Here is a 24,799-nt window from a genome sequence, read left to right as displayed (position 1 = left end):
CAGCAGCCCCTCTGTGCTCCAAACAATAATGGAAAGGGGTTCCAATTAATTATCAGGACAGAAATGCTTCTACATTAACAAGAATCCTAAAGATGACAATACTTTCCAGATATTACAATATTTATAAATTATTGCAGGTACATTTTTAACATCGGAAATAACTGATATCACTGCTTTTTAACAACTTTGCTGACATCTATAGCCTTCCCTGCATGAAGAGGCATAAGCAAAGGTGAATGTTTAATGCTTTGGCATAATGGAAAAATTATGTTACTGAAATTTTTGCCTTTCTTTTTTCATTTAAAATGAGGAAACTCCATCAATAAGCCCAGGTGTAAAGGGCATGGGTTGGCACAGGAGCCAAAGCAAGTTATTAGAGAATTTCCAGGAGTAGAAGTTGAAGTCAAAAGATGCTCTTATTTAAAATTCAAAGGAGAAAGAAAGGAAAGCAGTAGAAAGCTAAAGGAGTATAGTTCTGGAGTATATGTAATGTACAAGATCTTACTATAAAAACAAACATTAAACTCAGTGTTGTTTATGTGCTATTTTATACATTTTAAAAAACTTTATTTTACTCCTGAAAGAATGATCAATTGATATCAAATGCAGAAATATTTTTCGTTCTTCAAACATTCTTCTAAAAATACATTTCTTTAGATAGAGTGGGATGCCAGAGTGTTCCTCCCCTCCTAAAAGTTCTGCCCTGTGCTGTGGGAACCTCTAAGAGTTGGAAAAGAACATGAGCCTTTGGGCTTATAAACTGTGATCAATCTCTTTTTGCTTCACAAACCAGAGAACAGCCACCTAAGTTGAAATTAGCAAATTAAGAAATGTTTCAGAAACTACCTCCTTAGCTTTTGGTAAATGCAAATATTTACTAACCCAAAGACAAAATTCTTCTTCTAGAAGGGAACCAATTCCTTCTGTGTGATCTTTGCAAAGCAGAGGCCATGTGGGTCTATACCCCTCAAGCATATATACCATCAAGAGGGAAGAAAGCAGGACACGTGCTCTTCTCTGCCATTCATTTCCTCTTGGCTGCCTTCTCACTTCCTCCAGACAACCAAAGATCAACCGGATAAGTTGTTTTTTCACATGTGAGAATCTTCTATAGGTAAATGTAAATGTATGTAAATTAGAGAAATTTCTGATGACATTCTATTCATATCATAGAATCACAGAAGTGTTGGAAGGGATTTTAAAGATCTTCCATTCCAACCATCTATCTGATTCTTAAATCCTTTCTATAATATTCCCAACTCCCAACAAATTGTTTTCCAGCCACTGCTTGAACAACTCCAGCAGCAAGTAACTCACTACCTCTCAAAATAGCTACTTCTGTTTTCTGACAGCTCCGTTAGCAATGGTTTCCTTATTTTCATCTGTGATTTGTCTTCCTACAGTTTCCATCTGCTGGGACCCACAGAACAAATCTAATTGCTTTTGAACTAGTAGACCTGTATTCTCATGACTCCCAAGTCTCAGGGATGTTACTTAGATGCTGATGACAGCTATAACAGATAATCCTCTCCACACTTCCCAAAATTTCTCACTCACTTTCTTTTACAAGTTTCTCCTCAGCTACTATCTTAACCAAGCCTTTCATGCCCTCAGACATAAACTGTACCTAAGATGAGATGGGTAAGATTTTAAAAGAATTTCCTTTTCTTACCTGATGGTCTTGGTTTTCCTCTTGCTATTTCAGTTCCACATCTGGCTTTGGTCTGAATATTTGTCTTCTGTCACAAACCCTGTTGCCCTTTGATAGCAGCCTGGGAGCAGCAGGAACTCTGCCAGACTCCCCTAGTCTTCAAAACATTAACTCTCTGAGGAAGGCTGATAAGGACTCAAGAAAAGCTATGACAGGGCAGACTAGCAGGCTGGTCTGACCTCTTGGAGTGAATGAAGTAGTAGTGTGAAAATTCAGGGGTTTTCAAGTGAAGGGCCAAAGCTAAACTTCCCATCCCTAAAGGGCTGAGTGTCATTGCCACACATCATATTTTCTAAGTGGTCTATAATGAACATCAATTGTTTTTATAATTAAAAAATAATTAAATGACAAAAATAAACAGATGAGAGACAGTTATTTCATTTAGGGGGGCTAGTTAAACTGGATCAAGCTTCTTGTAGTATGTTGAATAATGGCGACCAATCATCATCATCATCATCTTACTATTATTATTATTAACTTGAAAATATTAACTCAGAAGGGAAAGGCTCTTTGCAAATGTGATTAAGTAAGGACTTTGAGATGAGATTATCCTGGATGATCTGGGTGGGCCTTAAATCCAATCTCTGTTGTTTTAAAGTAACCAAGTTTGTGGCAATTTGTTCAGCCACCACAGGAGAAGAATATACTTCTCTCCCTCTGAATCAAACCACGAAACCACTCTGTGTTCCCACTTCCATTTATTTATGATGAAATTACATTCTTAAGGAGAATCCCTTGTTTTTAAAATTAACTGCGGTTACTGTTCCTATGCTTTGTTGGCATTATCCTTATATCTGTTTGGCCGAATGGAGTTCCCAGGATGGGGGGCAGAATGGATACTGTGATGTATAATCAGCATGGCAACATAATACTCCAAAGCTCTGCCCTCAGTTTCCAGCTTAACCCTTTTTCACTCCATTTCCAAATTCAGTCTCAGTTTCAGTTCTACCATCTACCTTAATTCTCAGCCTTATTCTCACACTGAAATCCTTCTTACATCCCTCATTTTTAGAAAGATAAAAACGACCATCATTTCCTGGACATAAGCTTTTGGGTCCAAGGGGCCAAGCTGGAAGCATGGCAAACTACATGAAAACTGAGATGACATGGCCAGTAAGTGGAAGAGCTGGGGTTCAAAGCCAGGTCCGTCTAGCAAAAATGTTCCTACTGCTTCCACTGTCTTTCAAGGTTGGGATTCTGGATTGCTTTAGAGTCTTCAAAATCAGAAATCAACCTAAGTACCTCCCTTTTTCTTTCCAGTCAGTAGGAAGAACATTATTTGGGCAGAAGAACTAGGAACTGGGTTGTTGTTTCCATCTTATTCTTCTTCAGTGCACTAGGAGAGGCCAAATTGGGAGGAGGGATAATATTAAAGATGAGCAAAGAGAATTTCTCTTCTTCTTTCAAAGTTCCTCAGTTAAGTCCCCTGAATATATATAGTTAGGTTATCAGGCCAGGGAGGATCTCACCTCTTGGCTCTGATACCACAGAGCAAATGTCCATGAAACAAAGCATCCTGAAGTCAGTAGCTTGGACAGTGCTTTTTCCTAGGTCTTGGGAAAGTAATCTGGCCATGCTGTGACAACAGGCTAAGAACTAGAGCCTCCAGATTATTTAAGATGTGTTTGTGCACTAAGCATTTCACTTTATGAGCAAAGGTAGTCACAGCACAGCTTTCATACCCACTAGACACAAAATGCCAAATACCAGCCTTCATTTATCTTAATTCATTCATAGAGATGATTCAGACACTATAGAGAGCAGAATGACTGAGAGCGACAGTGCTGGTTCTCCCATCCCACTACCTGACTGTGGTGGGTAAATCTCCTAACTTTCTCTCATTTAATCAGCTATTTTCTTGAAATAGGGTGCTGAAATCTTAACCCTGGCACTTTCTAGCTTGAGACCTTGGTTAAATTAATCTGAGCTCCAGATTCCTTCTGTGTAAATTGGAGATAATAAAAGTGGCTTCTCCATACAGTTCTTGTGACAATGAAGTGAGATGTACCTAACGAGCTTAGCATGGTGCCTGGCATAAAATGTCAGCTTTTTATTTGATAATCATTTACTAAGCATTAATTGTGTTCTGAACATGATGCTAGGCTCTGGGGCTACTCGTCCAAATAAAAACTGCCATTTAGTGACTTTTGGACGAGGTATGTCAAATTCTTCTCATAGTAACTTGAAGACATACATTATTTTCAGCATTTTATAAATGAAGAAATTGAGTTCAGGGAAGCAAAGCTCGAGGTTACACATTTAGTAAGTAGCATAGCTGTGATTTCAACACCTGATTCCAAAACCCACTTAGAATCATTCCTCCATGCCAGAATAAAACACATGTCCTGTTCACAATCTAGAGGGAAAACATGTATTAAACAACTTGTTGCAGTCTGACACGTATAGTAATAACATCAGTTGAACACTGTATGTACTATGCACTGTTTTCATTCTATTTGTTTAACAGCTCTGGGAGGTAGGTGCTATTATTCCTATTTTACAGATGGGTAAACAGGAACAGACAGGTTACAGTGCTTGCAAATATAGTCCACTACATACATATGCATGACCACTACACTCTAGTGCCCTTCTGAAGAGCTGGCAACATGTGAACACTGTACTCTGGGTGTTCTCAGGAGTGACAATAACTCTGCTTGTGAAAATACATGAGATTTCATAACTGAGATGGTATATCAGCTGGAACCTGCAAGTAAGAATCCACCAGGCTGAGAAAGGGAGAAGGAAGGGGAAAAGAGGCAGAGGAAATAGTGCACCCAAGGGCCCATTCTCCGCACGGTCAAACTCTCCTATCCTTGAAGTACAACAGCAGTCTGCTTCACTCTACCTTCCTTCCTCTGTTTAAAACAGAGTTGCATACTGAATTTTCTGAAGTAGAGTTCTGATCACTTATCTCCCTGGACTCCAACCTTCAAATTTCTCCCTTTCTCCAGAGTAGTCTAACTTACATAGCCAGCAAGCCACCATCCTTAAAGTCTCGACCTGTATTTCAAATTTCCTACCACCCCCTTTCTTTAACACTAACGCTGGTCCTCAAACTTTGGTATGAATCAGAACCATCCTTGGGGCACTTATTAAAAATATACAAGCCTGAACTTGCTGCACTGATGGACAGGGACTGCATTGGGATATGGGTGGGGACTTGATAATATGGGTAAATGTGGTAACCACATTGTTTTTTTGTGTGAAACCTTCATAAGAGTGTATATCAATCCTACCTTAATAAAAAATTTAAAAAAATAAGAATATACAAGCCTAGGATCCAACCCCAGAACAGCTAATTCAGTAAGGATGGATGGGTTGTGCCCCGGGCATTTTAGGGTTTTTGCTGTTCTTGCTGTTGGAGGACATCTATGTTGTTAATTTTCCTCCTGGTGTTTATCTCACTGAATTCTAAGAAACACTACACTGTTTCCAAATTTCCTAAAATTGGTAACCTCCCCGAGTGCTTTCTCATTTAATTCGGGAGTTAAATTATTCCTTCTCTCAGAATCTTCTAATTCTCAAATCCCACCCATTTTTGAAGACCCACATCAAATGCCACCTCTCCCAGGAAGTCCTTCCTACTTTCTTTGACACGTCTTTGATATTTCGCTGCACTTGTCTTGTGGCTCCTCTTGCTTATTTCGGAAGAGCCCAAGCGCCCGGCCTGCCAATGGGCCCTTTCTGGACGGAGAAAGACACATTCATCAGAGTGCCCTGCAACTCCAGCCCTCAGGCAGGCACGGGCACAAGCGCAAAAATCCCGGGGCACAACTGCCTCAGATACCCTTCCCCAGTTGAGAAACAAGGCACAGGCAAAACCACTACGGATAACAGTCGTCCCGAGGTCCAAGTGCGTGGAATAAAGGGGCGAAGGAGCACTTCTCAAAGCCTGGAAAGCCACTGTCCTAACTGAGGATGGAGCCCACCACGCGAAAGAGGGATGAAACAGACGTTTCCGGCACCCTGCCGGCTCCATCGCTGACGTACGCCGTGCTCTCCGATTGGCTGTTCCTGCATCAGCCCCGCCCCGGGAATTGGTGTCGCGACCACAACTCCGGCGGAGATTCGCCGCTGGGCTGCTCGGGAGAGGGGCCGTGGCCTGGGAAAGCAGGACGCCAGTGTGTTCGGGGACCGGGAGCCCGAGAGTGGGCTGCCTCTCGCCTGCTCGGGGCCAAGCTTCCGCGGAGTCTAGGGGGTTGGAGTTTCAGGAGTTCGTGAAGCGGTCTGCGGACTGCGGCGTCGATCTTTGGTTTGAGCGCTGGTTCTGGCCTTATTTGTATTTGCCCGCAAGAACGGCTACTCTCAGTCTTCCCTGAGGTTGGTGGGTTTTGGACTTCATCACTAGTTTTTCAAGACTTCCCTGTGTGTGAGCACTGGTCGTCCTGCTCAGGGCGCGGTACAGAGCGCCGTGTGGTAGAAGCTGAGGGTAGAAGGCCTTACTTAAGTGAAATGTTGGAGGTAAGTTGACTTTATAAATTGTGCTGATGCTCTTATAACCTAGGGGCTTAGGATTTAGTAGAAAGGGTCCCGCATTGACTCAATTAAGAGCTCATTTATTCAGCCTCATCCTGTTCTGAGTGTAATGGATACAAAGGCCAGTAAGACTCAATCCTTGTTCTTTAGTAACTCAGGGTCCGGTAGGGAATACGAGGAGGTGGAGGCGAATAGTTGGCGTCTGATGGTGGAGAAAAGTGCTGTGGGAGTCAGAGGAGAGGATGACCGGGAGAGTTAGGGACCACTTAACAGAGAAGGTTAACCATTTAGTAAGGTTTTAATTAGGTGTTCTCCAGATTGAAAGGGGTGGGGAAGACACTCCAGATAGAGCAGGTGTACTGAGGAGAGAACTAGAAAATGTATGACTAGAACACACTTAAAACTCTGCTCACAAGTTTCATATTTTTGACAAAGTTATTTAAGTTCCCTCAGCCTCTCTTTTCTCATTTTTAACGTGTGCTTCACCTGTAGAGATGATGAGTTACAAGGCTCAAGCATAGCCCCTGTAAAGCAGGCACTTTGTTGCCTGTGTTTATGGAGCTTGGTTGCTGAATGGTGAACACAGACCAACATAGGTCGGTTTTCAACTATGAGGTATCAATCTGTTGATGTTTACAGATGGCTGAAGGAAGCATGTGCTGTCTCCAGAATTACTGATACTGACAATACCCTGCTGAAAGGCGGGAGAGGGTGACATTGTGACCCCAGTACTTTTCACTATCAGCAGTAATATACTACCCGAAGGTATCATTTAGAATAAATGAAATGCAGTCAGTCAGCTTTGTCATTCAGAAATGGATTATCCAGGTTATGGATTATCTAGGCTTTGCATTGCCTCCTTTATGTGGCCCAACGACCTGGAGAGAGATGAAATTAAACTGTATAATTAGCTGATAGTGGAAAAATGTAAGTCCGGTAATCAGAACTCAGTTCGCTTTTCAGCTTTGCTGTTAATTTTGATATGGGGCCTTGGCAAATCATAGCCTCCCTGGTCTTGAACTCTTTAAGATTGATGATTCCCAGTATAAGATTTTTGTGACTATACTTTTTATCTTTGTTGGAAGAACTGTAAATCAAATTGTATATTAAATGAACTGGAGTTTGCTTTATAAAGAAATTTAGTAGAAAATCTTTTCTAAAGCTTTTGCTTGAGAACTAGACTGTAAATTACTTTACAGACATCCCCTAGATTTTATCGTGCATGGTGTTTGGGCTCATTAAAAAACATGTTTTTGAACTATAAATGTTTCTTCACTCTTCTGTTTCAAAACAAGTCCCCCCAAAACAAAACTTATTCGTTTGCATTTTTGTACAGCAGACTTGCTTAAAGCAAAGCATAATCGAAGATAAAATATTTATTGAAAGCCCATGTTGAAATTTATCTAAAAAGCAGCTTTTATTTTTTTTCATAGGCAAACCTAAGTTTTCTTGGTTCTGAAAATAGGATGTTGGGTGGTTCTTAGATAATATAGGGAGGTGCAATGCAGTGATGGGACGATGAGTGAAGTATAGTCTGACCTGGTATTGCCATTGCTTAAGTGTTGGCTTTGACCAGGGTGTGATTCCTTAATCTTCTCTCTGAGCTGATTCTGGTTGTGGTTTTTCTACAATGGTATGCTTTAGCCTATTTGGATACTGGTTTTATTAGATATAAGTGTTTCTTTGATATTATCTTAAATTTCTGATACTTTCATGTTTTCCTTCTTAGGTTGAGGTGACGAATCTGGCTTTGACATCTTCCTGGAGGACTACGTTATTTTTATCCTAAATCTGGTTCAGTTCCCTTACTGATTTATTATTACATTAAAAATGTTTATTTAATCAATATGGTATTGGTTTTGGTAAAACCTTGCAAGAAGTTTTGCAGATATCTTCTTATGGTACATAAAAGTGTTATTATTTAAAAACCCCTAAGGTTATTCCACTTCAAAATTTAGTTTTATCACCTTTTTTGCTATCAGAATGTGCTCTGAAATGCTAAAATGAGTTAGGATATTGGAAATCTATCTCAGCAGAGGCACTTAAAAATTATTTTCATCCTTCCTCTTCTATAGTAATCATTTTTTTCTTTTTACCTGTTGACCCAGTGGCATGACTTTTCTATACAGGCAACTTAAGTGTTTGTAGTGTTCTTGATACTTCCTGCTGAAGTAGAGAGTTTTCCGCCCAAACTGTGGATTAGCAAAAAAGCCCAAATGTTAATACAAAAATGCCTCAGAAAGTCAAAGGTGATCTGAACAAAATATTTAAACACCTCAAGTAATCTCTAAATTTCTAGTCATTAAAATGGAACAGCTCTTTGCAAAAAACATTTATTCTTAAAATTTACTTAAGCATTTCATAGAAACTTTAGTAGCAGCCAGAATAATTCATGCTGGCCTAGAAAATTTAATATTAAGCAGAAAGAGCTTATTAAAAGAACTTTTTATACAGTCCAAGTTAGATCCGTATTTTATTTAATCTATTCATTGCTTATTAGCTTTGCTTGCACACTGAAATCTTCACAGTACTCTTTATATACACTCATCCCCTCTTCCTTTAACGAGTTTTCCAAGAAAGATAGGTATGGCTCAGAAAGAAATCTTCAAACATTGATAAACTACAGCAGATGTTACTTAACAGATGAGTCACAGGATATAGAAGGTGCTGTTTTTCTAAAGTGTTTTCAAGAATTTCTGTAAAGAGCCCATGTTTCACATTGTTTGCAAATGGTTAAAACCTCTTCTACATGTACATAAACCTCTTATTCATAGACTTTCTTTCCTAAAGAAAAGGCTTCCTTTCCCTTCACCACCCACTTTTTGAGGACTAACTTGGGTTTTTCCTGAAAGCTTCTGTACCTCTTGTTCTTTAAGGAAAAGCTTCTATACTGTCTTTTTTAAATTGCTCACCCCAACTAGTGTAGTTATTGTGTAGAAAGATGTTGCAGAACTATGGAAGATTCTGTTTTCTCTGCTGCATTTCTGTAACTCCTCTTTTATCCACTCCCTCTACACTGACCCTCACATCCCCTTCCAATTCTGATTCCCTTACTCTAACCAGCTTGGTCAGTTCTAAGTAGGGGTCTAGAGAGCAGGCTAAACGGTTAAGATCAATGGATTTATCCTTTTAAAGAAGTCCCTATAGTCATCTAAAGTTCATAAAATTATGAATTGAGGCTGAAAAGTATCAAACAATGCCAAGTATGGTGCTGCAAACCAGCCCTGTGGCCTTAAATGCACTAATTTTGTTGTGAGGTGAAAAGCTAATCATTTTCAGTTCTCAGGGGAGTATAGTTTAATTAGATGTTGTACTTCTGTTGGATAACCTGTGATGGGACAAGCTTGGTGACTCCTCACGTAATTAAACACACAACTGTAACAGAATACATAGCCAGAGGTGGCAAGAACAGTATCATTCACCCGGGTTTTGCGACACAGTGGGCACACAGTCTTCATTTTGGGTAACAGGGGAGAATCAGAATTGTAATCTAGGTGTTCAGGTGGTGGTGGAGTAGGCAGGGCAGTCAGTGATTTGATGGTTTCTTGATTTTCAAATGAGTACCACCACTCAAGGAACTGTAGGAAGAACACCCCGACAGAAAGGCCAGTAGACAGGGATAAGGCAATACCTCCCACAGCTTTCTTCAGAGCTGACTTTATCTTCTCTTTAACACTGTTAGGGGAATAGAACAAGGGGGCAAAAGGAGAAACTGTTTACTCAGTTATGATCACCAAGTGACTAATATAAATGTAGTTCTTCATTTTATACTTTTCATCTGTCACTGATTGAATTTGAGGACTGAATAGTTGCTAGATTGGCATTGTCTCGTCTCCTTAAGGATCTATTCTAAAGGATATTCTCTTTCTGACAAGTATTTTAGGAGTATAGGAGCTAAGCGTTGTTTTAATGTTTTAGGGTTTTGTTTTGTGTTTCAAGAAAGAGAATGGTGAAACACTGATTATATAAACTTTTTTTGGGGTGAAAGATAGTATATCCAGAAAAAGAAATTCATTTAACAAAAAATGACTTAGAGTATTGAGGACTATATATCTGAACTTGTAGGTAGAACACAAACACTAACCAGACTGCATTGTGGTTAAGGGCAGTCTTGAGAATTATGTTGATCTGGCTTGAATCTCAGCTCTGCCACCTAGCTTTGTGGCCTTAGCAAGGTGCTTAACTGTTACGGATTAGTTTCCTCAACTATTAAATGGGATTAATGAATTTATTTCATTGGATTGTGATGAGGATTGAGATAATGTATGTAAAGCACATACCTACCACAGGGCTGGCACAAAGCAAGTGTTGAAAAACTGTAGCTAGTATGATGAGGAAGGTTGCCAGGATGGCAATCCTTGTGTAATGGACACAATAATTTTTCTATGAAATTACTCATATGATATATGAACTACTTAAAGAGGACTGGGGGAGGTGAATTTCATAAAATTAGTGTAAGATCTAGAGTTTGGGGAAATGCTAAGGCCTTACCTCCTGGCTGGTTGCTGCATCATGCTGGCTTTAGCTGGTTTGTGCTCCAGAGCTTGTACATCCTGAACTGTAAGTCGACCTAGCCGAACTTCAGCCAGACTCAGCAGTGGTGAGTGATGTTGTGCCTTTCCTAGGATGTATCGAAGTTGTTGTACAAGAAACCAGCCTTCCCAGGCCATGTTAACAAATGGGTAGGCTGCCAGAAAGGCTCTGTAAAATTGCTTCCAACGGGAGGAAGGGGGATGGATAGAATATTCATCTTCTTCTCTCAGGCTAGAAACCAGCTTCTCCAGCTTCACTTTCAGATAAGGAAGAAGAACCAGGAACATAATTGACTTCCAAAGCTGCTGCTTCGGGAGACCAGCACTGGCCAGTCTCTGAAGCTTGCGTGTATCCCCCATCACAATCCGTTTTAAGCCATAAAAATTTTCAGAAAATGAGGCACTGGTTTTAGTCAGATAATGCTGCTGGAGCAGAAGATCTAGTAGGGTAAAGATTTCATCAAACCACCTCCAAAAGAAGCCATAGTGGGCAGGATTTGATTCTGCGAGAACCTAAGGTAAGGTAAGTTAATAAATGAAATTCATTCCATTTCACAGTTACTATGTCTTGTATTAACGATTCTTTTTTTCCCTCTCTAAATCCTACCCTCTGGGTTTTAAACAAGTCAATTCTTTTGGGGTCTCCCCTAGCGTCCCTGAAGTGCTGGGTTTTCAGTACAGGCTTTACAGTTAACAGGGACTCAATACTCGTTAAATCATAGAACATGAATTACATACTAATTGGTAATCTCAACACCTAGGCTATCAAACTCAAAACTCAAATTATTAGCTTTTACCCAGCCATCCCTAAAACCTTCCAGAGCATTGCTACCTTACCTTGACCACATGCTGAAGAGCAGGTCTCACTGCCGTCATTAAACTGTCCTGTGCTACCACCTCAAAGATGGACGGCTGGTCATCAACCACAGACGCAGTGATGTGAGCCCCATACTCAGCCATAATTTCCTCTGGGTCTTACTTTTCCCCCAAACTCTCCAGTAAGTATGAACTTGCTTTGGGTATCAAATGGGTGCTCAGTCTTAAAAGTAATTTTTCTGCCGGATACCCTCAAGCACGGAACTCCTGTATTTAAGGGAACTGGGGGGAAATACTTCTGGAGGCGGAGGGGAGAAGTCTCAGGAGGGTAAGAACCATTAACGCAGAAGTGAGTGGAAGTGGTGCGTGGGGAAGGGGTGACTTGTCAATGCCGCACCTCACGGCACAGGGCGTGACTCGGGGGGCCAGGTGCGGGTGAGGGAGCCCCGTCCTCCCGAACTGCAGACCTGGAGCTGCGAATCAGGTCCTCCCGAGTGAGGGCTCAAAAGCCAGCCCCCTCTGACGATCAGAGGTGCCAGTAAGGGCCCGGTACGCGAGGGCCGGCTCCAGCTGTTGGCTGTAAAGTATCCCTGCCGCGCCTGTCCTCGCACGCTGACCCCAGGCGAAGGGCGAAGGGCTCACGGCGCCGCGTTTGGAGGGACGTCTCCGCTTTAGGACAGAAGCCGCACTGGGAAACTGGAGCGGCCCTGCGGCGACAGAGGAAGAGAGGCGCTCTAGCCCTGTACGCGGTCCCGAAACCGGAACTAGGGAACTCTATGGCACCATGCGGGCTTCCGTTTCAGCCCCCGCTGGCCGTTAGGGCACGTTTGCGGGGTGCGGGCTCGCCTGGCGAGGCGTTCTTTCCTCGCTTGGGCTGGTTTTGCCTCGCAACCGCTGCGGAAAGCCCCGCCTCTGAATCTCTCCCGGCAGAGGTCTTTTTGACGGGGTGTTTGGGCGCGCGGCGCCCGAGTGTGGCTCCTGGAGCCCCCGCTCGGGCCTGCTGCTGCGGCCTGTGTTCCTGCGCGCGATGGACTTAGGAGCGGAGGAATGCAAGGGAACACGGAGAGGGAAGCCTTCCTCTGTGCGCCGCGCAGTTGTGGTTACTTTATATTCGGCCGCCTTCCCAGAAGGATTTGAAGCAACTTAGAGGGATAGAAGCCTTGGCTTAATTGCCGCCAATTATAAAGATGATTAGAATGGAAAAGGTTCTTGCTGTTCCTCAGACGGTTAATCTTCATTCAAGCTGGGGGCTTAACTGCTTACAACAGTTCAGTAAATGACAATACCTTTATAAGCAGAATTGAAACATTTATCTTTCTACCTGACCCCTCCGGAATTTAAAAACTTTCAGTGAGTATTTTTGTTTTATGGCAGTATGTTCATTTGCAGAAGCTCAGTAAGAATCTGCTTTCCTTGTAACAGGACCAATCATAAAAACACTGATTATATTACCAAGGCTTTGACTGAGAGACTCACGTGCATAAACTCAGATATAAACAGCTTTAAGAAACTTGAGATTGACTTTATAGAGCCAATGAAGCCCCTTGGAAGAATTGGCCTGGTACGTTGCTTACAGGGTTCCCAGCAGCCTTACCAGGTGAGTAAAGGAGGTCACTTCCTGGCAGGTGTGGAAACCTCAAAATGTCTTGGGGACCTCGAGAAGAGGGGAATTCACCCAAATCTATAGGTACTGCTGGCAAAACCTGATGGCAAGTTTGTCTTGGCTTTCTGGCCTCGAGAGGCCTATAAAAGTCCAATAAGTTCCAGCAAAGCACATTTAAAAGAGCCTATGTAATCAATTGCTCTTCTTGCTGCACATATGTAAATAACCAAGCCAAGTGTTAATTATTTTCTTTATCTGGTTACTTCTAATAAAAATGAAGGTGATTTTAGAGAAAAGTATTGTTTCAATAATGCTGCCTTATCTATACTAAATCCTAATACTAGTCATTGGGACATAGACGAGATCCAGAATTCTAGTTTCCCCAAAATATCTAGCTATGATCCTCCAAATGTTTATTTTTTCCTATCATTTCAATTGGAATCTTACTATATTTAGCCATGCATTCTTTAATCTCATTGTCAAGATTGTTCTTCCAGAATGGAAAATCCAACTCCAGATATTGCAACTTAACGTCATAACACGATTTGTTCTATTTTGCCTAGAAGCCATAAAACTGCAAATAGTAATAGAAATGGAACCAGAATAAAAGTGCCCATCTTCCGAGGCCCTCTCAACTGACCAGTGATGGGAGCCCTAACTGTACCCCTTACTGCGCCCCCTCTCAGTATGAAGCAGCCAGAGCAGTTGTCGCCCCCTTTCCCTAGCAGCAGCTAGGGTCTCCATCTGTAGAGGGGGTAATGAGACAGGAACCGTGGGTGTACTCAGAGTAGGGTGAGGGGCTCCCGGAAAAAGCAAGGCAGGGAGGAGTCCACCTTAAAGATAAGATTGCACTTTAATACCCAGGGAGTTAAGAAGTTGGAAATTCTTAACTTACTCTTTAGCAAACAATACCTCAGCCCACCTTGGGGGCTGGGCAGGCAGCCTTGTCTGATATGCTCCTACACCAAGACACTGGTATCTCAGAAACCAGAGCAGGAAGTTGCTTGTGTTAACTTAATTCTTAATATTCAGGGACCATTTAACAAGTCCACACCCCTAAGCCTTTTTTTTCACATTCACCCAAATCCTTAACTGCCTATAAAACCCCTAGACCACGCACCGCTACCTATGCTCTCTTGTCCCCACCTGAGCCAGGAGCTCTGTCCTCTCACTGTATCTCAATAAAAGCCTCTCCCTGGCTCTCCTGCCCTTGGGTGTTTGCTAAGTTCATTCTTCAACTCCACAAACAAGAACCTCCGGCATCATCTTTGGGGGCTCGTTTGGGATAGATTTGGAGGTGAGTATCGGCATCCAACCTGCCTTTTCTTTCACTGTCCTTATAGAAGGAAGCCGTCAATGGCACACAACATCGGGCGCTCGTCAGCAACTTAAATGGGACTAGCCCGGCTGCTGATCTCAAAGTCTGGAGCGACAGGTTCCCCTGCGTCTCCCTTGGGAGCTGGGAAAGAACTGAGTGGAGGCCAGGATTCCTTTTCAGAGGCATCTCCTTGGATGCAAGGGACTGAGGAAGGCTGTGGATAACTGCGAGGGTCTAGGCTGAGGCTACACGTCAGCGGCTTCTCATAGGTCCACGTGTCTGGAATCAGATCCCAACCACCCAACTGGTATAGGAGGAAGGCGCTGTATTGGAAAGTGCTATCTTTCTTGGGTACTGAAGCTGTGAAAATAAGTGGAAGGAGTGCAGGATGAAAACCATTCAAAGGAACACGCAAGTGTGTGAGATTTCTCATAAAGGAGCTTCTGTCTCTGATACTCCTCTCCCATTACATATCTGGACTTTTTCTGGAGTTCTTTTTTACAGGATCATTTTTATTCTAACCATACCCACTGCTTCAGCTTGCTCCTTTAAGAAAAAAAGGGGGGTCGAATTTATGTTCTGCATGTAAGGTAGTGGTGGCTTATAAATCAGATTTTATAACTGGATAATTAATCTTGCTTCTTTTAAGTACTGCCAGGATATGATTATCTCTGAAATATTTAAACTAGAAGAATACATTTTCCTCCTCATATAAATCTGCGTGTCACCTTTGCCTGGAATAGTGTTTTCCTAATATTATCCTCCCCCAGCTCTGATTTTTCTTTCCCTTTCCCTCAGTTGAAGGTCACAGCTCTTGGAACTTCTATAAATGCTGGACGTGGCCTCTAGAGTACTAGTTAGACAGTGAAATCAGACATAGGCCCAGAGATCATATTCAAGCATTGTCCGTTTCTGGCTATATTGACTAAGCAAGTCACTGAATTTCTCTAACCCTATTTATTAATTTTTAAAGCCTGTTTTCCTTATCTGTAATAAGTGGATTTTGATAGCAGCTACCTCAGAGTTGCCGTGAGCATTAATGGGTGCATAGTAAGTGTTCAATGAACTTTGGCTATTGTCTGTCTTTTTCTACAACTCATTCTATGAAGTATACTATAAAGTAGTAGGTCAGAATGCAAATGCTTACCTTAAAGGACATTCAGCAGGCTCCAAGGAATCATAGTACCAAATTGAAGAGAGGTCTAGTTAAGGCAGAGAAAGACTTATCTAGTATGAGTGTGATTTTATATATATCTATATACATAGTTTTTGTATGTATATGTGTTTAATATCTGTACCTCTAAAATATACATATTACATTAGGTCCACTGTGGTGGGGAGGAGTAAGGTTTAGTTGCAGTCTCACAAAGAACAGAACGTAATTTTGTTAATTGCCAGAAAATAATTCTGGCAAGATGAAATAGAAAATAGAAAATTTTTTTTCTACTCTATGAATGTGTTCCTTTGTAGCTTAGATGCCATCTTTTTATAAATCACCCAGTGTACTGAGGAAACTCCTTAAGAAACCCTATTTGAAAATCCATTTTTAAAGCAAAACTTGCTTTAGAAACCCTTTTTTCTTGGGAAGTCTAGTTTTTCATTGTTATCTTCATGTTCTTTTAGTATTTCCTAAAAGAAATGGCAATCTTCTAGGGGGAAAAATACTGATGTGTGTTAGTTTTAGTTCAAATTCAGAGTGATGGTTCAAGTAAAAGAGAATGTTTAACATGTGGTATCAAGGCAGTTACTGCAAGGGTTGGATTTGTTCTTTGTGATACTGATTTATTTTCTGAGAAGAGGCAGTAAATCTTAAGTTTCAATCTTACTTTTAAAGTTTATTTTAAATTTTAAAAAATATGCAGTATAGGTACTATGTATATAGTACAAAATTCCAAAGAAACGGTATAAACATTGACAGTTGGAGTCATCCCATATACCCTAGCTAGCCACCCAGTTGCTGTCTTGAAGTCAGTCTTTTTCTTTGTCTTCTTGAGATTCAGTGTAACTGGCTTATATTGAGTTTCAAGTAAAGAGTGAGAGAAACATGGCTCACTGACCAGAACTCTAAGCGGTCTCTAATGAGCCTGCTTCAGTACATTTCTGAAAATACAACAGCCTGAATGTGAAGATGTGGAGGTGAAAGGGAAAAGGTAGAGTTTTGTAATTGGGGGATACATCTCTTCTGGTTGATCGTTGTTGGCTCAGTGACCATTTGGCAGTGATTTCTTTTTCTCAGTGCAGGCTTTTCTAAACATAATCCTGTAATCTAATTTCTCTGGGTCTTTTAATTAGACTTACATTTCTCTATTCCCTTTCTTGTTTTAATATGATAATAAGCAGAAATTGCCTGTTTTACCACCAGAACATATACTTCATTAGCTGCATGAGATACTTGGTTTAATTTCCAATTGCTTGTGATAATAGCAGAGGGATTCTAATGCTTCATTCTGTTCAGCATCCTTCTGTTCTTTTTCCTCACCACTGCCTTTTTTAATTCCCCCAATTCTCACTTTTTCTTCTGTGTTTCCTATTAAAAGGCTTTATATTTAACTAAAAAAAAAAACATTAAAGGATTTGGCTGTCTGCAGTGGTAAATGTGGTAGGATGCTTTATTTTGGACAGCTGGTTACCAACACTGGGCATATGGTGGCAGCAAAAGATGAAAACAGTATTTGGTCTTCCTCTATGACATTTTGATCCTTTATACTGTAATTGGATCTATCAAGTGTGTCATGCATGGGAAATAACCTTTTCCCTGCGTGTAAAGCACTGAGATGATGGAGGGGATTATTCTTTCACTCTTTATGCCTTTTAGTTTTCACTAAATGCCATCTTGATGGGGGAGTCAGCAAATAAAAGTTAAGTCAAAAAACAACTTCCTATGTGCTGCCATGTGGTAGGTGGACTAGTTATTTCTTCCCAATTTGTCTTAAGAACAAAAATATTATATCCATAGCCATATTTGCCACATGAGCCTTTGACTTTTCGCCTTGAAATTTTTGTTCTGATCATCAAATTATAGCTAAAGATGATACCATTTGTGGCATTATCCTTTATATAATAATGGATATTGTCATAAATGTATTTGATTTAAAAATTATATTCTCTACACATTTATCTTCTAGGTAAAATCTTATGCTGGAGTAATCTGTAGACTACCGAGATTATATGGGTGTTAAAATCAGTAGCTAAATTGTGGCCAATTTGTTTCTTCTCTCTCCAGCAAAAGGATAATCACACCACTATTAGTTTCTCAAGCCTTTACAAGGGACTTTAGCAAGAACTAACAATGAGCTGACATTTTGTAGAATGTTTTTAATACACGTATTTACTAAAGCTGCTGTCTCCCATCATGTCTCACTTATATTTAAGAATATTTATATTCAGCCTTATCTGGTATTTTCAGTAACAGTAACAACTGGGAGCCTCACTGCAAATGTGGTTTTAAATGGACTTGTTTAGGACCATAGTGTAGTTTTTCTGTTGTTTTATGTTTAGGTGTTTTTGCATTTTTAAGTTAAACATTCATTGGTTGTAGATTTGTTATATTGAAAATAATCTATAATTTTGATAACAAGTGCTTATTTCATTTTGTTTGTTTATTTTGCAGCTAATGTGGATTTGTGGATCTGTAAGTCAGGACACAAGTGCACTTTCTTAAATTTGGTAGCAATTTTTCATTTATCATACTTCCTGAAAGAAGGATGCAGTTGAGCTATAATTCATTGATTCTAAGATGCCAAAGATTATAAGGTGCATTGTTATTTTCTGTGGTAGCTGGAAAGAAAAATACTTCCTGTTAAACTGACATGCTTTTGATTACAAAATGCATCCCATTTTCAGAGGTGTTAATGTAAAAAGCTGCAACTTAACCCTTGATGAATTATGCTGTTATTATCACCTTAAATTTGCATGAGGCTTTGTAGATGCACTTATACATATGTCATCTGATTATGTTTTGAAAACAGTTTATCTGTTTTCTGATGCCTATGTAAAATGTTCAGGAATGGTGATGAGTTTATGTATGAAGTGATGCATTGAAGGTTAAGTATTTATCTGTAGTTGTACTGTTTTTGGTAAATCAAAGTCTTATCTACTTCTTTCCCAGGTGGTGGCTAATACTGTAGCAGCATTACCTGACATCAGCGAATCTCACCCAAATAGCACCTTACTTGATCTGAACCCACAGAACATTAATAAGCTGCTGACAGCCCTGAATGAGTGCACCGAATGGGGCCAGGTTTTCATCCTGGACTGCCTGTCTAATTACAACCCTAAAGATGACCGGGAGGCTCAGAGGTCAGTCTCTTTGCCTCCATGGTATCTGGGAGTCCTGTCTGATTGAACAAGTTCCAGTGTCTGTTTGAGAATAAGGGTCTGTTATGTTGAGGAAGATTAGTGGCTTATGGGATAGATACTGCTGTCTCATGGTATTTTCTCACTCAATTTAGGATCATTTTAGGTAGTAGAGTAAACCATGAAAATATAGCTGTTCTTCTGAGTTGGTGTTTTCCATTTCTTATGTGAGCGGTGCAGTTACCTTCCACCAAAACCTGCCTCATTGTGGTCTCACATCTCCACACAGCGGTTCCTGGCTATTTGGCAAACAGCAGTTTCTGAGTGTCTCATTGTAGTGACAAACTTTCATTCTGTTAGGTACATAGTAAGTGGCTTGATACAATTTATTGATCTGAGCTATACCTGTCATTCAGTACTAGGGAAAGGGTGTTTGCACCACACACAAAAAAGTTCTATGTTTACTTTATTCCATTAGATAGATAAATCATACCACTCTGAATTTAGAGACTATTTTGGAAGGCATACCTGGATTGTTCTCAGCCCTTTGCCACCTTAGTGTTTAAAATTTTGTCTCAGTGTCAGAAATAAACTCCTAAATTTCATATACACGTCCATACAGTTTAGTTTACAGTTGGAATCTTCACTAATTTTTATTAGCATATTGTATATGTAGGCATTGTACAATGCAAAGTACTTCTGAAGAAATATTGGCTCTGTACTAAAGCTGACATATTTTAATTGTGGTAGGTAAGAACCTTCCTTGCCTGGCTGAAGCTCAAGCTACTATAACATAAGTGTTCTTCACTTGTCTGGGAAATTGTTCCCTCTGGACTTCACTAAAGTTTACCCTCATAGATCCTTTCCATCATTGAAAACACAAGTATCTTCTGGAAAGAACTTTACAATGAATTTTATTTCTGTTGTTCATTGGCATCTCACACTTATCAGGAAATATCTGTTGAGCCCATGCTCTTCTAGGCCCTGAGGATAGAGTAGTGGATAGTAAAAAATCATAACCCTCCTGGAACACGTATTCTGAGGGATGGGGCAGAAGTGTATATAGTATGTATATATAAAATAATATATAATGTGTCAGATGATGATAAGTGCTAACAAGGAAGATAAAGTAGGAAAAGATCTAGTAAGCAATTCTGGCCATTTGGGGGTGAGGAATTGTATTTTATATAGAAGGGAAGTCAGGGAAGGCCTCCCTGAGAAGGTGGCATTTGTATAAAGACCTGAAGGAGGTTCAAGGAGTTAGCCAAGGAGATCTAGGAGGAAGGGAAAGAAACACAGCTTATTCATCTTGTATCCTTAACTGAATATAGTCAGCTAGCTGCTCATGTTACCCAAGAGCTATCAAAGTTAGGTCAGTTTCTGAAGAACCCTCAAAGATAATTAAATATTCAAGATTTCATGAGACATTCAAGTGTAGGTGGCAGGAACTAGAGCAGGAGAAAAGGTTGAGAGAACATTGCAGTACTTCTGTTAAAAAAACAAAAACTCTCTCAAAGATTCTATTATCTTGAAGGCAAGCGGTTGGGTAGTTTTCTCTGTCAACCTACTTCTTCCTGCATCTTACAATGAAACCTTCAGCCACACTTGGTTGGTATCTCTCACTATAAAATAATACTCAGAATGCTTAATTTGACTTCCTGTAGGTTGAGGAGAAATGGGCTGTAAGGCAGGGAGCCCTTACATAATAAGGGGACACAGAACTCTGAAAAGGAAGGTAAATGGTGTGAGCTTCAAGAGTTCAGTTACTAGCCAGTTTCCTTCCAATTTGACTATTCTAAATTTGATTTCCTAAAGTCTTCTGATGCCCCTGCTCTGCCTGTAGTTGGCTGGCTTTGCAGTATTAGATCCCAGTTTTACCTGTGCATGGAGCTTTGACTTATGTAATTGATTCTCTAATTTCTTAATACTTGGGCCATGGACCTCTGACACAGTATAGACTGGATTAAGCAAAGAAATTATAATTCAAGATGTTAATTTTCCTTTTCTGCCCTCAGCATCTGTGAGCGGCTAACTCCCCGACTATCTCATGGCAACTCAGTGGTGGTGCTTTCAGCAGTAAAAGTCCTAATGAAATTTCTAGAGTTGTTACCTAAGGACTCTGACTACTACAATATGCTGCGGTATGTCGCCCTGAGGAATATCAACCTAATTGTCCAGAAAACATTGGGAAAAGATGAATTGGTAATAATAATAGTGTGTGTAATTTTGAATTAAACCTAATAACATCAGTATATAAAGAGGCAAGTGTTAAGCTCTGTTTAATGTATAGAAATGAAAATGTGTGGCAGAGCAACTTGCCCAGAGTCAGCAGGGCATTGATTTCAGAGTGTTCCTGTAATAAATGCTTGGTGTGGCTCTCAATTGGGTTTGTTTTCTGAGGGCCTCTTAATGGTATTCTAGCTACTGCCTGCTTAATATGCTGCAGGCCATAGTCTGGAGGCAGAGTGTCATTCTTCCAGCAATTCTTTTCGGCAGTATATGTCCCGACCATTAAAAGGAGTAAAAAAGTCTTCCAAATAGACAGAGGGGTGTAGAGGAAGTTTGTGGGTTTTTTTTTCCCTGGGGGGAATGGATAGGGAGCAGAGAGGCACAGCTTAGATATATATAGATTCAGAAGGATATAGCAATATATGTGTCACCTGTCTTGTCTTGTTGGGTTTCTTCATACAGCAGGCCTGAATCTTGAAGCAGGAAATCAAAGTCTTCTTTGTGAAGTACAATGACCCTATCTATGTTAAACTAGAGAAGTTGGACATAATGATTCATATGGCATCCCAAGGCAACATTGCTCAGGTGGGACCTAAAGCAAACTCAAATTTATAGTGACTTAGATCTTAAGATCTGGCTTTTAGAAAAAATTAGGCTATGAAATTGCTGTTTGAAAGTCCTTCGTAATCATCCACTTCCTGGATTTTTACCAGGTTCTAGCAGAACTGAAGGAGTATGCCACCCACGTAGATGCTGACTTTGTTCATCAAGCTGTGCGGGCCATTGGAAGGTGCGCCATCAAGGTGGAGGCAAGTGTCTGGTGGTAGCTCTGATCACATTAGGGGATTCTGAGTATTCACTCCTTTCTTTAAAATACATTTTTAAAGTTTATTAAAGGAATATAGCACACGGTTAAAATATTAAAGAATTTTTAGTAAACAGCAGCTGTCCCTGGTCCCTCTCTTGCCAGAGGGAATCATTTTGACTGTTTCTCATTTTTGTTATTTTGATTACTTCTATATCTCTAATATGCTCATGCATTATTTATTGATTTACCAATTATAGACATCGTCTATTAACTTTCTGCTATGAGATAAGCAACTTAGTTCATATATCCTGCCATTCCTACTTGTACCCTCCTATTCTCCAGTATAGTTATATCATAAAGTTTATGTTCCTATTTTGATTATCCTTATAAATTGAGATAATACACGTTTATTTCTTGTTCTGTCAACTATAGGCCAACAAAACAGTATGCATACTGTGACCGTAAATATGTAGAGCCAGTACAATACACATGATGGTTATTTTCTTACACAGACTTCTTTTTCTCGAGTTTTACAATGGCCTTTTTTTCTTGAATTGTGCGTCTTCATTGTACCTCTGTCTTCATCCAGCTTTTCAAGTGTTTTATCAAGTCCGTATAAACATTTTGTCCTAGATCCTTTGTGCTTCCTTCCTCTGTCCTCTCTCTTCTTCCAGTCTGGCCAATTGCTTTCTTGGCTTCTGCACAGCCATCATTCCATAAAACCACTCTTTACTGCTGTTTCCTGTTATTGTTACATTTTTTATAGTGTTCTTTTTTTGTGGTTGTAATAGCTTCTGAGTCTGGGATATGAATGACAGTTATTTGTTTCTGCAGTTTGAATTTAATCATCTGGAATATTATATGGGTAACATTTTCTTGTCTGTATATATCTTTTTAATTGAGGTGTTTACCATGTATATAGTAAATTGCAGCCCATTTATATTAAGAATGAGATAACAGAAAGTTCACTAGGATTTCTGTGCACATGTAGGTAGCACTTTGTATTCGCAGGTTTTCTGCTTTAGGGCAGGGAGTTGATCTTGGTAGTCCTGGAGGCTCTCTGTGGTCTTACAGGGCCGATTGGTTTCTAGCTCGGTTGCAGCCTTCCAGTAGGTATATGAGCTACAATTTGCATTGCCCTGCTTCATCAGTCACCAGTTCTCCACTTGTTTTTCCTCATTCAGAAATTTGTTGAAATTAATGATGGCCTCTATTCACTGTAATTGGTAGATTCAGAGCTCTGTGTTTGTTCTTACTCCTTGACTGTGTGCAGTTCTGCTTAAATTCAGAGTTGGACCATATGATTTCTCAAAGATCCTAAAATAATTTGTGCTTATGTCCGGTACTTCCTGGGAAAAGAAGGAAACACATGCTGTGTCAAGCTTCTATGAAAGCCAAGTTCTTAGTTGTCCTTCCTTGTTTTTATTCAACTCAGTGCTGTTTTGTTAGTTACCAGTGATGTATCATTTAGTAAGAGTTGTTACAGCAAGGAGTTAATCCTGGTTTCCACTCTTGGTTCTGCTCAGTCGCTTCAGATAGTTAATACAGTTCAGTCACTCTGTTTCAGAAATGTGAAAGTCTGTTTATTGGATCCTGATATAGATCTGTTTATTGGATCTTGATATACTTAATGTAGACAGTTTTCAGAGAGACTCTGGTAGCGTAAGAGTCATTTTGTGGTTTTTACTCCCACACTGTCATTGTCTTATTGACCTCTGATAAACCTGTAAATAGTTGTATAAGATTATATCCAAAGTCAAAAAGATTTTTCTCTCCCTGGAGTTACTGAAAATTGTTATCAAAGCATTTATATTCCTGGAGGCCACTGGTGCCATATATTGTGACTAAATGGAAATGTTGTCATAATGTGGAAGAGATAAGCTTTTCTCAATTTTTTTATTAAAGTATCCTTGATGAACAATCTTATGTTGGTTTCAAATCCACAATGCCGTGGTTCAACATTTACCCATATTATCAAGCCATCACCCCCTCCCCTCCAGTGCAGTCACTATTATATGTAGTAAGATGTTACAGAATCATTAACTGTATTCTCCATGCTATACTGTCGTCCCTGTGACCAGCCTATATTGTGATTGCAAATTATTGTGCCCCTTAATCCCCTCCCTTCCACCCATCCACCCCATCCACTTCCCCTTGGTAACTACTAGTCCCTTTTTGGTGTCTGTGTCCACTGCTATTTTGTTCCTTCTGTTTTGCTTTGTTTTTATACTCCACAAGTAAGTGGAGTATAAAAGTTGATATTGTGTTTTTACACCTGGCTTATTTCACTGAGCATAATACCCTCTATTTCTATCCATATTGTTGCAAATGATAGTGTTTCTTCTTCTTTTTTTATGAATGAATATTTCATTGTGTATATCTACCACTTCCCTTTTTTTAATTAAAGTATCATTGATATACAATTTTACCTTGGTTTCAGATATACAACACACTAGTTCAACAGTTGCCCATATTATTAAATCCTCACCCCCTTTTGTGTGGTTATTGTCTATCAACACAGTAAGATGTCAGAGAATCATTGAGTGTATTCTCCATTCTGTACTACTGTCCCCGTGACTAACTTATATTGTGATTGTGAATTATTGTGCTGCTTTATCCCCTTCACCCTCCCCCTTGGTAACCACTAGTCCCTTCTCAGTGTCTATGAATTTACTCTACTATTTTGTTCCTTCTGTTTTACTTCGTTTTTATACTCCACAGATAAGTGAAATCATATGGTATTTGTCTTTCTCCAGCTGGCTTATTTCACTGATCATAGAGCCATGTTTGTTGCAAATGGTAGTGCTGCTTCTTTTCTATGACTGAATAATATTCCATTGTATATATGTACCACCCTGTCTTTATCCACTCATCTACTGATGGACACTTTGGTTGCTTTCATTATCTTAGCTATTGTAAGTAATGTAGTGATAAACGTAGGAGTGCTTATATCTTTTTGAATCAGGGATTTTGTTTTCTTTGGATAAATTCTTAGAAGTGGAATCACTGG

The 24,799-nt window shown here is 40.0% G+C and overlaps 2 protein-coding genes, 1 long non-coding RNA gene and 1 other non-coding gene across 6 annotated transcripts; 3 read left to right on the top strand and 1 right to left on the bottom strand.

Moving 5' to 3' along the window:
- The first annotated feature begins 5,742 nt into the window (after positions 1–5,742).
- LOC118914687 (uncharacterized) lies at positions 5,743–8,033 on the top strand. Its single transcript, XR_005025719.2, has 2 exons — positions 5,743–6,172; positions 7,917–8,033. It is a non-coding gene; the product is annotated as an uncharacterized LOC118914687 (long non-coding RNA).
- LOC118914705 (Z30 small nucleolar RNA) lies at positions 7,698–7,794 on the top strand. The gene has a single exon (XR_005025724.1). It is a non-coding gene; the product is annotated as a Z30 small nucleolar RNA (small nucleolar RNA).
- A 473-nt stretch (positions 8,034–8,506) lies between the features above and the next one.
- Positions 8,507–11,993, bottom strand: LOC130683493 (peroxisome assembly protein 12-like). Its single transcript, XM_057501194.1, has 3 exons — positions 11,557–11,993; positions 10,679–11,232; positions 8,507–9,862 (listed from the first exon to the last, which is right to left on the bottom strand). The coding sequence occupies exons 1-3, from the start codon at positions 11,677–11,679 to the stop codon at positions 9,463–9,465; spliced, it is 1,077 nt and encodes a 358-aa protein (XP_057357177.1). The 5' UTR covers positions 11,680–11,993; the 3' UTR covers positions 8,507–9,462.
- Positions 11,994–12,336: 343 nt separating this feature from the next.
- LOC130683500 (AP-2 complex subunit beta-like) lies at positions 12,337–21,791 on the top strand. 3 transcript variants are annotated; one of them, XM_057501200.1, is made up of 5 exons: positions 12,337–13,132; positions 18,565–18,755; positions 20,768–20,893; positions 21,447–21,566; positions 21,695–21,791. In XM_057501200.1, exons 1-4 carry the CDS (start codon positions 12,911–12,913, stop codon positions 21,457–21,459), a joined length of 552 nt encoding a protein of 183 aa, XP_057357183.1. In that variant the 5' UTR covers positions 12,337–12,910; the 3' UTR covers positions 21,460–21,566; positions 21,695–21,791. The 3 variants fall into 3 exon arrangements, with proteins under 3 accessions (XP_057357183.1, XP_057357182.1, XP_057357181.1); XM_057501199.1 differs by having other exon boundaries at positions 21,444–21,566; XM_057501198.1 differs by having other exon boundaries at positions 20,768–20,954; positions 21,444–21,566.
- The last annotated feature ends 3,008 nt before the right edge of the window (positions 21,792–24,799 follow it).

Source organism: Manis pentadactyla, chromosome 4 (genome assembly GCF_030020395.1).
Source record: "Manis pentadactyla isolate mManPen7 chromosome 4, mManPen7.hap1, whole genome shotgun sequence".
NCBI classification, from domain to species: Eukaryota; Metazoa; Chordata; class Mammalia; order Pholidota; family Manidae; genus Manis; species Manis pentadactyla.
Note: the sequence above shows the minus strand (reverse complement) of the source record. Positions and strands in the feature narration are given on the sequence as shown.

Bases quoted from the DNA above. Each gene is read 5' to 3' on its own strand.
- LOC130683493 (XM_057501194.1), bottom strand. From the start codon at position 11,679: ATGGCTGAGTATGGGGCTCACATCACTGCGTCTGTGGTTGATGACCAG. The intron at 11,233-11,556 runs GTAAGGTAGCAA...ACCTTACCTTAG, and splicing joins CTCTTCAGCATGTGGTCAAG to GTTCTCGCAGAATCAAATCC. The intron at 9,863-10,678 runs GTAAGGCCTTAG...TTCCCCTAACAG, and splicing joins ATGCAGCAACCAGCCAGGAG to TGTTAAAGAGAAGATAAAGT.
- LOC130683500 (XM_057501198.1), top strand. From the start codon at position 12,911: ATGTTCATTTGCAGAAGCTCAGTAAGAATCTGCTTTCCTTGTAACAGG. The intron at 13,133-18,564 runs GTGAGTAAAGGA...CTTCTTTCCCAG, and splicing joins GTTCCCAGCAGCCTTACCAG to GTGGTGGCTAATACTGTAGC. The intron at 18,756-20,767 runs GTCAGTCTCTTT...TTCTGCCCTCAG, and splicing joins GATGACCGGGAGGCTCAGAG to CATCTGTGAGCGGCTAACTC.